The following is a 17,413-nucleotide window of genomic DNA, read 5'->3' as shown; positions in this document are numbered from 1 at the left end:
GAGTGAATTCAGCTTGTAAAGCCTCCTGGGTTCTGCATTGAATCTAGAAAGGAATCTGGCTATAACTACATTTTCTATAATTGAGTTGTACAACATACACTATTGTGTAATACATAGTAAGCACTACAATACAGAAGATTCTGTATTTTGTCGGCCTACTTGGTGGTAACATGGTATTGTTGCATTTGATTCATGTTTTCCCAGAAGCTGATGTGCTCGAGAATTCAGTGGTGGTTCATCTTTAAACCACACTGACAAAAATGTAGTTTTGGAGTATTCTGATAGGTTATGTTACAGATAGCTAGTGTTTGGGTTTCATAGGAATAAAAATAAAATACATCCAAGATTAAGCGCCATTATTTCTGATAGTAAAGTGATGTAAGGATAGTAGTATAGTACTAAATATAGCCTAAGAATTTAACTCCTTTAAAGGTATCAGAACACTTATTTATATCCAAACAGATATTTATAAATACTTACTACAAATATTCTCCAAGGCAAATTACTGTTCACTGGTTGCCTAGTTTGATTTTTGCTCTTCAAACGTCACAACAAATACTGTAGCTATCAAATTTAATTGGATTAGGTCATGTATCAGAGGGCGTTTTCTGGAAAAACAGAACAACACATTCTTTAAGATGTTAAGAGAACCCTGTAGTCATTGTTTAAGAATCTACAATGCTTTTGTGGTTATATGTGCTACATGATGGAAAACATCTTTCATTTCTCCAGTTTCTTGAAGAATTAAATGCTTCTATATTTTGCTTTGTTATTAAGAATAGAAGCATTTTGCTTGTTAGGAACGTAAAAATGTTTTGGCAAACTTGGATTGCTTTGAAACTTTTTGCTCTTTTGTTTTAGACAAAGTTTACAAGGAGTTGAAGATAAAATCACGAAACTGAAAGTGACCATGGTGGCATGGGACCGCCATGACAACTCTGTTATAACTGCAGTAAATAACATGACTCTGAAAGTTTGGAATTCTTTCACTGGCCAACTCATTCATGTTCTCATGGTAAGGTTTCCATCTTGATTATTCCATCCTGAATGCAGAATTTGCATATACATCATGAAAATTCTTCCTTACGTGGTTTTTTTTCTGTCTGAAAATTACCTTAAGAAATATTTCCAGATAATTAAAGTGTAATAGACAAGTCTGTCAGCTGCTTATTAGAAATTAAAGCTTTAAAATCACAAATAACCATTGCTGTTCAAGATGTCTGAAACTAATTTTGGACTTCTTTTTTTTTCCCCTAAAGTGCTATCTTGAAGGAGAGAAGGAAACAGTTGGGGTTTTTACCTTTATTTAATGTGACAAATGTTTTGAAATACCGTTAATGGATGAATTTGCCCTGTTTAAACAGAGACACTTCTGCAACCTAATAGTCCCATGAGTACAAAAAAATAGTCTTCTAGATGGCAAAAATGTTGCTTGATTTATTCTAATGTCTGATACTATTTTTAAGTGAGAAAATAGGTAACTCTAGGTAACTAGATGCTCTGCTAGAGATAGAAATATTTCATGCAAAACTTTGAAATTTAGTGTTAATTTTGGAGATGTTGTTCTCTAACTTTTAGTTATATATTTGACTCTTTATGGGTCTAAATTAAATTTCTAACTGCAACTCTGCCTAAACAAACTGAAATCTGCGGAGCACTAAGACCAAAAATGCTGAACGTTGTGGACTGTATCCTTTAAAATCATAGCGAAAGTATTGGAACATACTTGTTGTGAAGGTGATGTACCTGACATACTACTTAGGAAGCTGAAATTGTAACTGGAAATAGAAGAGTATAATACACTGCTACAAAAAAAGAGAAGTGTGTATTCAAAGTAGTTGTCCTTCGCTGGACACTTCCATAGATTAATGTTGCAGTTGCTAGTGTTATATTGAATTCCTGGGTAAGTATTTGAGACAATCCTCTTGTTCATCTTGCTGTGTTTTTAATTTCAGGGACATGAAGATGAAGTGTTTGTACTTGAACCTCATCCGTTTGATCCAAGAGTTCTCTTCTCTGCTGGACATGATGGAAATGTCATAGTTTGGGATTTGGCAAGAGGAGTCAAAATCCGGTCTTACTTCAACATGGTAATTATTGTGCTTTATGCAGATATGTCAAAGCAACCTTTCTAAACTTTTTGCTTTTAGTGTATTCTTACATAGGCCATCTTGAAGCATGCATTTGTGTAGAGGATAAGATCCTGCATCCAGAGAAGTCAAGAGAAATCCTTATTCAGTTTAGTGAGGCAAAGATTAAATCTGTAAAATGTGAAAAGTTGTTTCTTTGGCTGTTTCATAGTGTCATCTTTCTGTATGGTTCATCCACATGAAATTGGAGTGTTAGTTTACATTGTCAGAGATCACGCGTAAGAGACAGAGTGACAGAGACCCTCCTTTAGTGCTCTGTTTCCTGCCTGGGGAACCAACGTGGAACTTGGTTTATTTTTGCATTACTAATTCTTAATCTGGCTAAAGGTCTTCAGGAGTCACCTGATCTCATACAATGTTGTTGTATGCTGCCTTGGCCCATTGGGCTGAGTACTGTCAGCCTTTCTGTGTAGAGCTCCTCCACATGCAGGTTTCAAATTTGGTCTGTTCTGCACTAAACTAATTCTTCTGGAAGATGGATACAACAGGTATTTCCATCTGTTTCTTGATATTAAGTTGGTCTTTGTACATATCTTTTTCCTCAAAAACGTAATGTGTTGTGCAATTGAGACTTTGTCTCTTGGAGAAAATTACAAAAGTCTTTGTAGAATCTGAAGTATCATTGAGAATGCTGAGAGTAGGCAAATCGACTTCATCCAGCCTTCAGCCATAGTGGAATGGCAGTCTTGGAGACCAGCATAAAGAAGATGATCTGAAGAAGAGACCTGCTATAGATGTACTCACAAAAAAAAAGGGGGCATTTAGAAAATGAAGTCAAGCTGGGAAGGTCACTCTGAACCTAAAGAAAGATTTTGAGATGTTCTGTTTACAGTACAGTTCATAAAGTCTCTGAGGAAATTGGCCCAAGTTTAACTGGAGACAGAGCAACCTGGACTCCTTCAGCACTGACCTAGGTTCAGTATTGTTCCCACTGCATTGATTCCTGTAATTGAACTTAGGAAGGATCCGAGACAATCATCTTGGAGCTATGAGTACAGATCTTTGTTACTCAGTGCTGTTCACTGTTACCAGTTGAGGTGTATGTTCTCATTGCATGGTTAGGTTGCCCTTCCAATACTACTTATGATGGAAGTATGATAATTTTAATGGAATTTGAGGTCAGAAGAGGCTGAGCTCATCTGCTCTTCATAAGACAAGTCCATTTAAGAGCTATCAGAATCTAAATTACAGATGCCTGTGACGTTAGGCAACCCCGAAAGACTGAAATACTTATTTCAAGGGTGCAATGCAACACAAATGCCTAAAAAGGCTAAAAATCACATACATTTTAAGATCTTTGGAGTCAGAGAAATGTGTAGACAGTCAGAAGATCTCAGCAGCTAGTAATCTGTGCTTCATGCTAGAAATGAATGTGAGAAGGTTTGCCTGCTGTGTGATGTGAGGGGAATTGTAAATCTAGCAATCAGTTTGTCTCAAACCGGTGAATAAGTCATACGAGCCAGGTATGCAAGAGATGCATCTCTCTACAGTCTCTGAATATTTCACCAGCCACTCTTCCATGTCTGGTGCCTCAAAAGACATGCGTGGAAGTTAGAGGTTTTCTTAGATGATTGGGCAGGAGGGGAGATGCTTCTAGACCATGAGAAGTGTTTGTATAGCCGTCTGTGCAGAGCTGCAGATGGTAAGTGTTCCGATTTACTAAGGGAGGGCATGAATACATACAGACCTGACAGTCTTCTCGCAGTTTTCTAACTGGCTTTTCACCTGGGAATGTCATTAGATTAGCCGCTATTAAATTATTCTGATAAGTGCTGTTAACTTCATTGACTTGCTCAATATGTCATCTCATACTTCTGAGAAACAGTATTTATATTAAGGGGATGAAAAGTTTTTACAGATTGAGGTCTTTTGGATCAGACAGGGAACATCATCTGGAGGAGCCAAACCTGAGAGTTGAATGATGTGAGGTACCTGCTTTACCATTCAAGAACCTCTTACTATCCTTGCCTGACAAAAACGTGTCTGTGGTACCAGAACTAGCACTGGATGACTTTGTTGTAACAAAAACTTCTTAAAAAAAAAAATTGCAGACCTTGGGGGTGTTGGTTGAATTAGCGAAATCTTAGATTTTAGCTTAGATGTTAGCTTAATGATAGTCCAGTCCAGGTATTCCTGTCCTAGATGGATTGCTTGGTACATCTAAGGCCTTGTAGCAAATCCCTAGAGTAGAGTCAAGTATTTTTAAGTCATTTCCCTCCCCCTGCCCCCGCCCCCCAATTCCTTCATTGTCAGCATAAAAAAAAAAATAAAAAAATCAAAATTTGAGAGATACAAGTGGTGTGAATCAGTTTGAAACTTAATTCCTTTTATCCAGTCAGTGAATGTGAAATTGCAAAGCCGTAGTAACCAAATACACTTTTTGTTTTGTATTTAACTTAAATGGGGGAATCAGAGTTTATTTATGCCTTGCTGGTTACAGATAGGTGCCACTAGGAAACTAGTGGTCCTGCAGAACATTCTCCCCCAGGTTTTTAAACTTGCGATTCACTGTTAAATCAGTTGGCAGAGTCACAGTTAAATTAAACATCTTTGGTCTGTTTGCCGGATTCTGGTCTTTATAATTAGTAACCTCAGTCCCAGAAGTGAATGTCTACACACATGGATTTACTCTCAGTTAAGTATGTATATATTTCATATGTTCCATGTTTTCACCTGTAGTCTTCATTTCATCTGTTTCTGTAAGTATTGCCTAGCTTAGTGTCAGAGTTTGTGGGCATTCAGAACTGGCGTAATTCAGTGACTTAAGTCAGCTAGACTCAGGGAATGTGTGCGCTACCCCAGAGACTGAAATTTGCTGTAGAAATATCAAGAGTGTGAGAGGGTTAAAGCTTTTTAGGCAATTTTGAGATGCAACAAGTAAGTCTTGGAACGGTTTTGAATTGCATGTGCAAATACAGGTACTTGTTTTGTGGCCTGTGTAATATCCCTGCCTGTCCTGACTTAATACAGCTGCTAATGAAAAACACGTTCTTAGTGTATTTTTGTCATTCATTTTTCCAAGGAATCAATGAGGTCATGGCTTTGGTGTTGCAACATTAGGGCAGTTTCACATGCTGTATTTCGCAGGTACAAATAAGCATTTAGCAGACTTCTGAATAATAAACCTTAAGTGGTTGCTGCAGCCAACTGTTTCAGAGCTTGCATATTTTGCAAAAATAGTGGGTTTTGCTACAGAAGGACAGCATAAACCCTGGTAAATGTTTAAATTGTGGCTCATTACCCAGGGCCTAGATTCACTGAAGGGCTTGACTGTTGTGGCACCTAAGTTATTGGGGACCAAGGTCTTTAGTCTCCAAGTGGAATGCAGTATCATACCGAATTCTCAGGTTACTGAGCAGTATATGAGATTTAGGTGTCTTAGTGGATGATCCAGGGGAAAAAAAGACCCTGAATGGTGGGCTGTCTCGTGAAAGCTACTGCGTGATAATGTACAGAGAGAGATTTGAAATACAGTTTCCTACTCCAGGCTGCAATGAGGCATCTGGATCCCTTGTGTGGTAAGGCACCTTTCCAATAACTGAGGGAGGTTCCTGCTCTCCTGAAAGGAGGGCGCAGGAGCAGGTGGCACTTGGCTTTTGGGATTGCCTTAACTGTTAAGCTGCTGAACTGGGAAATGGAAAACGTAGATTCTGTTTTCTCCTTAATGGCAAGGTGTTCAATGCAACAACTGCTGCTTAGCCAGGAGGGCATTTCAGCTGTAAATGTCTACGCAGGACTTTTTCCCCAGCTTTCTCTTGAAGTTGTGCCGCTGTGGAGAGGTGTGAATCTGTAGCCCGTGGGCTTAGACACTTCTGTTAAGCTTGTTTTCTTGGGTATGGAAATTATGTTCTAGGTAAACTAGAAGGTGGTAGAAGTGGCCTTTGGCTTCAAGCTTCAGGCAAGCTCTTGAACTTGCAGTATTAGTGCTCTGTTAGGTCATAAATAAAAGCCATACCATGCAGTTGTCATAGGGTCTGTTTTCTTTCAGATGTTCTTACTAGGTTACTACTTTGTAGACCTGACAGTGTTGGTTTGTTAGGAATGCCAGGGTTGGCACTTGGTTGGTATGTGCTGCAGCTTAGCCTTATGCTTGTAGTTCCTGTAGGCTTTAAGCTGAAGTTTCTCAATTCTGTGAATATGTGTGGGAGAAAAAGAAAACTACAGGGACGTAAGAATCTTCCAGATCAAAAAGGAGGTGCCTAATAGTAATGTTAGGTGGATGCATGGGTTTTTGTTTGGTTTGGTGATTAGGTTTTTGTTGATGTTGCAATTTGGGCATTAAATACTGGTGTTGCTCGAGTCCGACCCCAAATAGGTTTGTGGTGTTACAGTGCTGCCCTTGGTTTTTATTTTTTAGACTTGCATAGTTTCCTGTAGGCATGGTTTTCTTTAAGCTGTACCTCTCAGGGCTGAGCTCTGCTGATTCAGACTGCTTGCAAAAGGCATTCTGTCTGAAGCCTTAGAGTATAGATTTTTCCTGTGGTAAAGCTGATAGTGCTTGTCCCATGAGTGGGCTGCCCTGTAGAAGAATATTTTAAAAAATTTCATAGAAGATTTCAGGATATGTACAGACCTGTAGCTCTGTTCTTTCTCTCTCTCTTTTTTTTGTTTTGTTTGGGGTTTTTTTTGTTTGTTTTAAATAATTTGGTTTACAGCATAGCTTTATGAACAGTCGCGGGAACATGGTGACTGCAGTTACTTAAAAGTATGCCATTGAAATTATGAAAACTGTACTACAGTAGCAAGAATGAAAGACCAGGGGAGAGCAGGTATTTTTGCAATCTTTGTCACTGTAGAATATCGGATTTTTGTACTGTATCTTTGCACGTAATTGCTTTGCCTGAATTTGGTATCTGACGCAGCAGATTTTGTAAGCGGGCATTGCAATTACTGCAGTGGGAAGCTTGAGTATTAGTTGATAAAGACTAGCCTTATGGCATTTGAGAAATCCTTGTGTAATGTAGAAATTAATCAAGTAGGAATACTGATGCCTCTAAATAAAAAAACTGGTTCTCCTATTCAATGTATTTCCAAAAAAAACCCAAGTAAAACCAACAACAAAAGATCTTTCATGCCTAGGTGTTTCTTTTCTGTCTTACTGGATTGACTATCATTGTGAGTTGCATCTTGGGGAAGTCAAGCTTTGCTGTAGCTGGTAGTGGGCTTTCTGTGTCTGACATAATCCATCTGCCTCAGGGGGGGCCTCCTGTGTGCCTGAACACCTGTTAAGGCCAGACTTTTGCTTACTTGTAACCTTAACGTATTCCTCCTCCTGGTTGTGAAGAGTTCATTTGCACCGACTGTTGTTGCGCTGCCGTAGGGCTGAGACAGTCTTTTTGAGCGCTGCCGTGTGTTACGGTGTTCTTTGCAGCACCCTCTGGGTGGGTGGTAGTTCCGGAACCCACTTTGAACTCAGTGCAAAGGTGGCCTTAGGCCTTTCATGGTACTCTGAAGAACGCTTTGAAATACTGAATCAAAAAGAATGTTTTTACGATCTTGTATTAAATGCATAGATCCAAATACTTCAAAATCCTCCTACCTTTGTGACTTTATCTGGCTTGCTGAAAGGCTAAGCCACCTTAGCCTTTGACACTTAAAGGTCACACTGTATCTCCAGCTGTTGCGAATTTGATGATGAGTCTTTTTCTAAATGCCAAAGCACATTTCATCAGAGCATATAGAAATACCGTGAGTATATTTCAGAAATGTATTACAATTTGAACTCTCTAAACTAGTGATTTGAAGCAACCTTCTGATCCTTTTTAAGGAGGAGGAAGAAGAAAAAAGTTCCTCACCAAACCTGTTCTCCCCCTCTCCCACCTTCAGCTTCCTTTGAAATGACAACTAACCTTGTTACATTTGTGAAAAGAAAAGCTTTAACCTCTCCCAGAAACACCATTGTTCTCTTCTGTGTCACTGAGTAAATATTGCTTGCCCTGTAAACCAGATTCAAGAATAGTGGATGATTTTTTTACGGCAATGTAACTGTTACTACTGGAATTGGTGTTTGTTGTTCTTATGTCCTCTGTCCCACTTTTATGGAAACCATCAGAAAAAAAAAAGGTAAATAAAACCCAACCCTTTAAAATTGGAAAGCCTGAGGGGGAGGCTGACCTGCCTGTTGCATCAGTGTTGGAGAAGATACAGGGTACAGTTGCATTTCTGGGCTGTTTTTGAAAAACTCTGATCCTGAGGCTAAGACATGCTTTTTCATTGAGACCTAGAAGGACAAGAGTGTCTTTGATAGCTGTCGTTGCTGTGAGGTAGGATGAGGCTTTGTACAGGTTTTCAGGTGTCCTAAGAAAAAAGTTTGTTTGTTTTGTTGGGTTTTTTTGGTGTTTGGTTTTTTGGTTTTTTTTAAACTGGAGCATATTTTCATCTAGATCTCTGTACCAGAATCCTAGCTGTTTGCTTTCATTGTAGGCACTTTTCTGTTGGAAGCTCATGATGAATAGTCCCACGCTTTCATGTGAAATACATTACTTACATTTTATGTAAATAGTATCCAGAACTAGGAAGCTTGTGACTTGCACGTGTTCTTTTCAGTATGCTTATTAATTAGCAGCAGATGATGAAACTTAGACCTTAAATATGAATATTTTTTAAAGAAAGACTTAAACACTGTGCTTATTTCACAAAATGTTAACTGTTTGCAGTAATACATGATTTTGTCCAACTTAATTTATAATTGTCAGCCTAGAAGCAAATTACTTGAGATTTTAGGATAAAGTCTGGATTTAACTGCATAAATAAAGTTGTATTTCCTGTTTAGTTTTGGTTTTTTTTCTCCTGAAGAAAATTTGTGACAGCTAAAAGAAAAATGCAGACAAAAACTTTCATTTTTGGAGTTCAAAGATTAAGGGGCATCTTACTGGAACCTTATGTAAATAGTTATGAATCCTTTCAGCAAGATAGTGATTTTGACTTTGCATTGTATTGTCACATCAAAACTTAAATGTAATCATTCCCCTTAACAGGTACATTAATGGGGAACAGCACTCTAAAGTTCTTGGTACTGAAAAACTTTTCAAAGTACTTAAATATAAGCTGTTGTTGAACATACAGTACCAACAGGCATAAGCTACTTTATCAGTGGAGCTAATAAGCCTGTGGGTTGATCTTTTCCTTACGTTCTTAGTTGGAGTTAGGAAAGTACTGCAGAAGTTAATAGTCTTTGAAAGAGGGAAAACAAACAACAATAAAACCCAACCAAAAAAGCCTGTAGCCTTGCAGCAGTGTAAAACATTCATGAAACTGCAAACATTTTAGCTATAGAATTGTTTGGGTTATAACTTATTTTGCAGGGCATTAAATGTCTTATACCATCTTACCAAGTTGACCAGAAGCTTGGGTTGCCTTATCTAATGATTAAAGTCTAAAATTAGATGGGACAGTGCTTGTTATCTGAAATATGAAAATGCAAAGCTATACTTGAGAAAGGTGGCCAGAATTTCTTAGCAAGACTTAAGACCAGCTACTTAGCATGACCAACTTAAGGTTTTTTTTTTACCACAAAATAAGGAGAAAATACCTGAAAAGGGAAAAAATACCACAGCTTGTTTATGTAGTTTTCAAGCAGACATGCAAAATGCCTTTCTCAGCATTATTTGATCTGTAGAGAAAGGACTATATATTGTTACTTTAAAATTAGTTCTCGATTAATAATAAATTTCCTTTTTAATCTCTGTATATCTATGTCACGTACATGAAGCGAGGCAATCATGTAAATAAAGCTTAATAAGACATTTTTTGAAAAGCTGTAGTGGTTATGTCTGGGTATTCCTGAATTGATAATTGTGAAGAACAAAAGTTTTACTTCACTGGAAGATCTGTCTCTATACTTGAAAAGATGAGACTCCAGCATCTGCGTATTTCTAAGTTACCACTAGAAAAGTGAGGTGGAAGAAAAGGTGTGTTGGAAGAATCTTGTGATGATGCAGAAGTGCTCATTAAAACTTTATTTATTTATTACTCTGCTATATTAGCTTTCATTAGACTATGTTCTAACTTTTTGTGCAGTGATGTAATGCTTTCATACGATCAAAAGAATAGGACTTGTTTGTGAATACTCACAGACTTATTTTTAAATCCCTTGATTTCCCAACCAGTCTTAAAGTTTAGACACAAACTTTTATGATGGTGCTGTAGTAAAGAAAAAATGTGACTCTTTTTGGTCCTTAGTTGTCTTTTTCAGGTTGCTTCTTTCTTGAGAAGCCTTGGCTGAGGGAACAAAAAGTGGATTTGATATGCTGATTTTGAAGGTGATCTCTGAAATTCCTTTATTTCATTTGATTGCCTTTGAAAACAAATGGAGTAGTAGAATCAGCAAGCAGATACTAACCTACTTTGTAAGGCCACCCTCTTCTGGTTACGTGATGATTATCATTTTATAGCTCTAAAGTGCTGCTGCTATTTCAGGTGGTGTCTAAATGAAACAGGTTATACTTCTTAGAAATGCTGGCACAAAATCACGAAATGTAGTGATACATATTATAACAAAGCAATAGTTGTATTTAAAACCTTAAGCTTGTTTTTAAAATTGAAAATGTGTACTGTTATGCATCCAGTGAGAAAGCTTGGAGCAAGTGGATACGTTTGTACTACTTTTGATTTACATTCGCTGTGTGAAGTTACCATGGTGAATATGTGCCTTTTCATAGCCAGATACTAGTTCATCTGTGTAAATGCAGGTAAATGTTTTATATTAAAAAAACCCAAAAAACCCCAAAAAAACAGAATCCCCCAAAAAACTGCATTTTGCTGTAAGGTTGAAAGTTCTGGCCACATAGACTTTGAAAAATTAAGGACAAGATTGCTGAAACTAATATCTGAGTTTTTTTGTCCCCAAGTCTGTAGCTAGCTGGTTGTCTGATTAATGTAAAGTTGTCTGGTGCTATTCCTGGTTCCGTGTGTTCCTTTCCAAGTGGGTTCATGATTATTTTAACAGATTGTATGGTAGTTGCATTGCATGGCTCGTTTTCAAGCTTACACATTTTCCCCAACTTTCTGACACTTAATGTATCTTTTGAAAATTATTAGTAGAAACACTTTCTTAGCTTTGTGAGCATTGGATATATTGTAAATTTATTTAAAGCTATTAGCATAAGCAGTGACTGAAATTGTCATATACAAACCTTGACCATAAAAAGGTCAAGTTCAAGCAGCCCATAAGAATTTTCCTGATTTTTACAATGGAAATTGTAGAGGGTGTAATTTTGACTCTGCTTGAAGTTGATGGAGAATCTGCACTATGATTGAAGAATCAGACCATCTGGATGCAGTGATGTGTTGGTTGTTTCCTCCCTCCGCCCCTCGAGTCTCTCTGCCTTCTTCCCATGTCTTAAGTTTCTATATAAATCAATGAGAAAAATTGGGAGCCCCCATGGAGTTGATAGTAGTAATGTATTTCATAATGGCGATGATGTCTAGTTTTTGTGAATTTGGACACACACATCCCCTGTTAATGACGGTTTAAATGTTTTAGTACAGTGTATTCCTTGTTTTGCTTAGAATTTACTATCAGTGTTATGTCATCAACTGATTGAGGTCAAAAGGGTTTCTTCCTGCAAATTGTCAATCAAGCAGAGGCTACGAAGTTGCAATCAGATTTTTCTGTGTGCTCCTGCTCCTTTAGAGAGCTGGTTGTTGACTCTGTCCTTTATTTTTAGCCCTGAGTGGACACTTCATTACAGGCAATTCCTATGCTATGCCTCCTTATGTCTGTGTATCGTAATGTTTTTTCCTGCCCCATCTTCTGAGGTCTGATCTTTCACTGATTTGCGCGATGCGGTTCCTTACTTTATAATGCTAGTTCTACTTTCAAAGCAACCTGATAAACTCTGAAGCTCTAACAGCATTGTTGTATCACTTAACAACATTGTTTCCTTTTTGTTAATCAGTAAACCTGCATGGCCTACCTAGATCTTTGTTGGCAACTACTTGATTAGTTCTAGGCTAAATGACATACCAAAAAATCGGAGTCCCTGTCAGAAGAAAAACGTGGAAGATCAGATTCCATCTAGGGCAGCTCAGCAGCATGCTCTGTGCATGGATTTTCTGCCACATGAGGTGATTTTTTGGACTAATGTCCAGAAGGCGTACCACTTGCTCATAAGGACAATCTGTTCTCCAGTGTTAACTAGAGATTTAAAAACGGTTATTGCTTATGTTCTGGCCTTCGTGAAGTCTGAAGAGACTTCCACTTTTGCTGGGATTATATGGGATTGTGTTTTTAGATCAGGTTTTGTAGTCATCTGAAATACAGAATGACTTGGAATAAGATTATAGGTGCATTATTTTTAAATCAGTTAGTGTGTGGTCCTACTAAAATGTTCTTGAAATTTTCAAGAGGTTCCACTTTTGAATAGTACGTAAGAGCGCATCCTGAAGAGCAGATGCTGAAGAACAAAGCCAACATAATGCTCTAGTAGTCCCAAGTGGAAGCCAGTACTGAGTTTGCAGGATGATTGTTAAGAAAAATTTTCTTTAAGAAAAAAAATACAGCTGTAAATACTTTTTAATATAGCCTTTATATGAATTCAGGCATCTATAGGGTGGGTGATCTGTCAGATCTTTTCGCTGGTATGATTTTCTTCCAAGACAAATACAGTATTCCTGAATGGATAACAGACTTGGTTGGTGGGAAGATAGAAACATTTTTAGTAAACATTTTACTCTTAATTTAATTACTTCTCGCCCTCTTCCTACCATTTGATCCTTTGTTACTGTTCTGGAAGCAGTGTAGAAGCCCTGTTGATTTTGAAATTTTTTTTTTTTTTTAAACTGGCTTAAAAATGAAGTGTTCTTTCCACTGCTCCAAATCTGCAGCAGCCTCTTCTAACTTTGCAGAAAGTCCATAGATATTTTTTGGCTTACAATGGAAGCATGCTGTGATTGGAGATCGTTCCTTAAAGCAAAGGAGACCATAAACCTGCAGAGGAACTTCAGAATACTTGGAGACTGATTTGACTTGAGCAGCTATGTTGTAGTTTCATTGCTTATGAAAGAGGTTATATGTTTTAATAACAATTAGTTAACTTTGCTTTTTTGCTAGTTTTAGAAAGTTTTTCTAGCGTACCGTTGTTGTGATCGTTAGAATCTAAATTTCAGTTTTCAAATTTGTATGTTGCTTGTAACTAATTTTCATTTGTTTCTGTGCATTTGAGTAGTTCTCTTCCTGCTAAAGGTCTTTTTGTATAGGCGTACAAAATAGTCCTCTTTCCTTAGTGTCAGTGTGAAGAAGCTGAGCTCTTAGGTTTTCCATTATCATGATGAGTGGAAACATTTCTTTGTAGCTGTTCCACTTAGAATTTACTTATCTTGAACGTGGGAAGCAAAAATTATGTGTATTACTTTGGAAGAGTTTGTTCTTATCGTTGTCTGTTTGTCTAGATGTACGCGCTTTCTCTTTCTCTTCTGGATATACTTCTGGTATATTTTAGGATTATAGTTTTCTTTTTGTTGTTGCATTATATGCAATGTGTTGCAATGAATACGCAGTGATCTTTCTCCCCGTGTTTTTAACTAATGTGTTTCCCTTAATGTGAAGAATGGGAGAGAACGTTATCTACCTGCTAGAGCGGCTTAGTTCACTGACTTTGTAAACAGCGCTGATGACTTGTGTTGGAAGACATGATAGAAATGCGTAGTGTTATTGTGTGTAGACCAAGTTCCATTATTTTTTCTCGCAGTAAGTGTGTTAGTAAGTTATTTCTAATAATCTTACTAGGTTCATGGACTGTTGCATTTTGTCATGTTGGCTTTTAATTGCTTCAGTCGATATCATTTGTACTGTGTCCCAAATCTGTTCTCAGTGGATGATTTCCTAATGTTCATTTTCTCAATGGGCTCTTATTTTTTCTGTAGTCACTAATAGAAGACCCGAGTTGAGGAACTTCACTGATAAGATCCTTTTAGCTCTGTATGTCTTTCCAAAACCAATACCTGTTATCCTTTCCTTAGCAAGTTTACCTACTCTGCTTTTCTCCTACTAATCACAATCTGTTCCATTTGAACTAAGGTTTCAGTGCCATAGCATGGCTCTGAAATCTAGCTAGGTTGAATGGATTATATTTTCTTGGTATAAAAAAAATTGGTTATTTTACTGAGGAAAGTCTGCTAAGTTTGTCTGGTACTCTGTGCTCTTGATTAATTTTCATTTTACTTGACACCCCCTACCCCATTGTTTTTTGTTGCCCCCCCCCCCCCCCCGCCCTCCTTGTCTTTTCTTAAAACCTAGGTTTTAAGACTTTCATAATATCTATTGATAACAGATCTGAAAGGCTTATTGTTGACCTCACTCTCTCTGTAGGTGGTACTACTCTGTTTTCATACAACAAATTATTTTTACGGATCTAAGACATGTTACCTTGTTTGCTAGTTTCGCGGCTCTGTTCTCCCTGGTTCGAGGGGAGAACAATAAGCTCTCTTCAAAACTGAGAGGAAAAGAGTAACTTCCTTTTTTCATTCTCTTACTTCATCAACATTCCTCCCTTCGTGGTGTACCAATGTCTACCTGTTTCCTTGCTAGTGAAAATACGGACAAATAGCTTTATTCTTGGGGTTGAGACTAAAAGTAATCTTACCTTAGTCCTCATTGTATAGCATCACTGGTTCTTCCCTGTTTGTGGCCGAAGAATCCTTGCTACTTGCTTTGCTACCAGCAGTGTCTTAACATGTTCAGCCTCGGCAGCCCTTTGTTGACAGCTCTTAATTGACCAGTACTGCTTCTGTTCTCTTGAGCAGTCTCTTCCCTTCACCATCGATAGCCTTTTATTTAGCAGGGGAAGGTTCCAGACAGAATAAACAGTTTGTCATCTTTGGGATACAGTCTTCCTGTAGTTCTTGCATCTTTGATTTAAAAAGGATGGAGTGGGGAAGGCAGCTTCCTTCTTGCTGAAGTCCTTTGCCTAGCTTGCTGAAGTTACAGCTTCACTGATTTACTACAGCTTCCCCTTTTGCAACTTAACATTTAGTTTCTGTTCCAAATGACCAGCCCCTCTGTGTTAGCTTTATTATTGAAGAAATTCCATTGTAAAGTGTCGTTTATTAATCCTGAAATATTTTTGTTTAAAAAAATTCTACTGGGTAGCACACTGGCAGGCTTTGCTCTTTAATTTGTAGTAGTAATTATATCTTGGAAGCTTATCCCCAGCCGTAGTTTCTGTTCTTAGAATATTAGGGATCTTTATTTCCAAGTAATTGTACATCAGACTTGAGGGGTTGTACTAAAAGGCCTTGCTGCTGTCCTTTCCAAAACCAGATTCTGACCACATTTAGAGTAAAAATATCTGCACTGTACTAATCACTGAATAGTAGATCACTGTTCTTTTACATAAAAAGGGAATGTCTTCCAACTAATACTCATAATTCCCAGGACTTTCTTGAAAATCGTCCATCCAAACCATTTCTTGCTGAGAAGTATTAAAAAGACCCATGATCTCAATAGATTGATTTATTTTTTTTTCCTTCTATTTCTTGTGTTTCCCCTCACCATGGTTAGCAAACAGTTCTTCCCACCAACATGCCTTGTTTTCCTGGTAAAACAAGTAGTCTTAAATCTTAGGCTCTAGGAGAACCCTGAAATTCTATTTATGAAGGACTTGAATGTTAGGAAGCTTGATGCTTTGATGTTTCCTTTCCCTTCCTCCAACAAAATCTCTAAGTACTCGTCTTCCAGGTTTTTACTATACATTTGCAAAGCTTATCCTTTGGCTGAAGTTCCTTCCCTTTTCCACCTATCTCCCCAAACTGTCTTCCCTTTCTACATGCAAAAAAAGCAGCACAGTTTTAACTTTGTCTTGGTTGTTGGATCTTGCTGAGCCTAAATTAATTCTGCATTCCTAGCTGTTGTGATGTTAGTGTCACTCGCTTGAAGCTCTGTTTTTATTTTTCCATCTCTTTCTATAGGATACTTCTGTTCATTTCTTCTGGAATAATGGGCAAAATAGAACATGAAACTTGCATTGGTTTACGTTCTTGTTTTGCTAATCCAGAAACTCATTTGACTTTTTTGGAAAGTACTTGTAGTAAGAAAGACCTTTATCAAATACCTGGAAGCGCTGATAATAGGTGTAGCAGCCTCTACCATTGGGGGGGTGTGCAGGGGAGCGGGTGTGGATGTGTTGGAAGACCCTGGGCAAAAGATTTAGTCGCCTTGCCTTTGTCTCAGCCTGTAAGATAGTGAGACCAGTACCTGCCTCACAGGTTTTTTGAGGCTTGGTTCGTTAACTTTTTAAAATAATGCTGATGGCCTCTGGAAGGTGCTACAGAAGTGCCTAGTGTTACTGCCTGCAGGCTGAATACCCCTGTTTTTTCTGGTAGTATATAGGCCTGCCATTGAAAGAATTTTGTTTGGTGTCTCTTTAAAGAAAATGCAAAAGTGCTTTGCTGGGGAGACTAGAAAGGGGCTTTCTGAAGAGGTGCTGAAGACATGAAAATTCAGAGTGGTGATTGGTCACCTCTGCTTGATTGACAGGTTGCAGGGAAAAACAAAAACCCATTTGTTCTGGCTTAATGGAACTGGAAAACAGAAAATGAGTATCAGGTAAAAATTCCTTTTTTAAAATCTTTGCAGTTCTCCTTTAAAAAGTGGAGTTTTTACACAAATCTACACCTCCCCCACTCCGATAAATTAGGAGTAGGAATTACAGAAGCAGGCAGTTGCTAAGTTGTGTAATGTGGGTTGTCCATGTCAGTGCGTTTTCTAGCGGGCAGGTGTTCTGAAACACCACAGCAGCCAATGCTACTGGGCTAGCTTAGGAAGAAGGCAGGGGATTGAAAGGGTGTAGTGAGCAAGCCCTGAACTGGACCCAGCTCTCTGGTTAGGTTCATTAGCAGGACGTTCAAGGGGAAGCTTTTATTTTCACTTCCTATACTGTGCCTGCTTTGTGGATAAAGTCTGTCAGTTTCTACTACTATCAATTTGGCATCTTTCATGAGCATTATTACCAAATTCACTGGAAAGTGAATAGCTAAAAACCTATGTTTTAAAGTAACTTCCATCTAGGAGTATACTGTCTTACAGATTTTATAACAAATTTCAACATCAGCACCACAGTTTTGAGAATCATAATTGGAAAGTGTTTATTTCTGGTAACTTAATTATTTTGTATGTTGATGTATTTCAGATTGAAGGACAAGGACATGGTGCAGTTTTTGACTGCAAGTGCTCTCCTGATGGACAGCATTTTGCATGTACTGATTCTCACGGTCACCTTCTGATTTTTGGCTTTGGTTCCAGTAGCAAATATGACAAGGTACAG

General features: G+C 37.9%; 1 protein-coding gene across 1 annotated transcript in view; it reads left to right on the top strand.

The window, feature by feature from the left end:
• PHIP (pleckstrin homology domain interacting protein) overlaps nucleotides 1-17,413 on the top strand; it is an 82,144-nt gene that overhangs the window by 15,838 nt on the left and 48,893 nt on the right. Inside the window, 3 exon segments of the mRNA XM_009708824.1 lie at nucleotides 862-1,015; nucleotides 1,956-2,090; nucleotides 17,279-17,407. Of these exon segments, the coding sequence (XP_009707126.1) occupies nucleotides 862-1,015; nucleotides 1,956-2,090; nucleotides 17,279-17,407 (418 nt within the window).

The sequence above is a fragment of the Cariama cristata genome, unplaced genomic scaffold (genome assembly GCF_000690535.1).
Source record: "Cariama cristata isolate BGI_N322 unplaced genomic scaffold, ASM69053v1 scaffold3401, whole genome shotgun sequence".
Lineage (NCBI taxonomy): Eukaryota > Metazoa > Chordata > Aves > Cariamiformes > Cariamidae > Cariama > Cariama cristata.
Note: the sequence above shows the minus strand (reverse complement) of the source record. Positions and strands in the feature narration are given on the sequence as shown.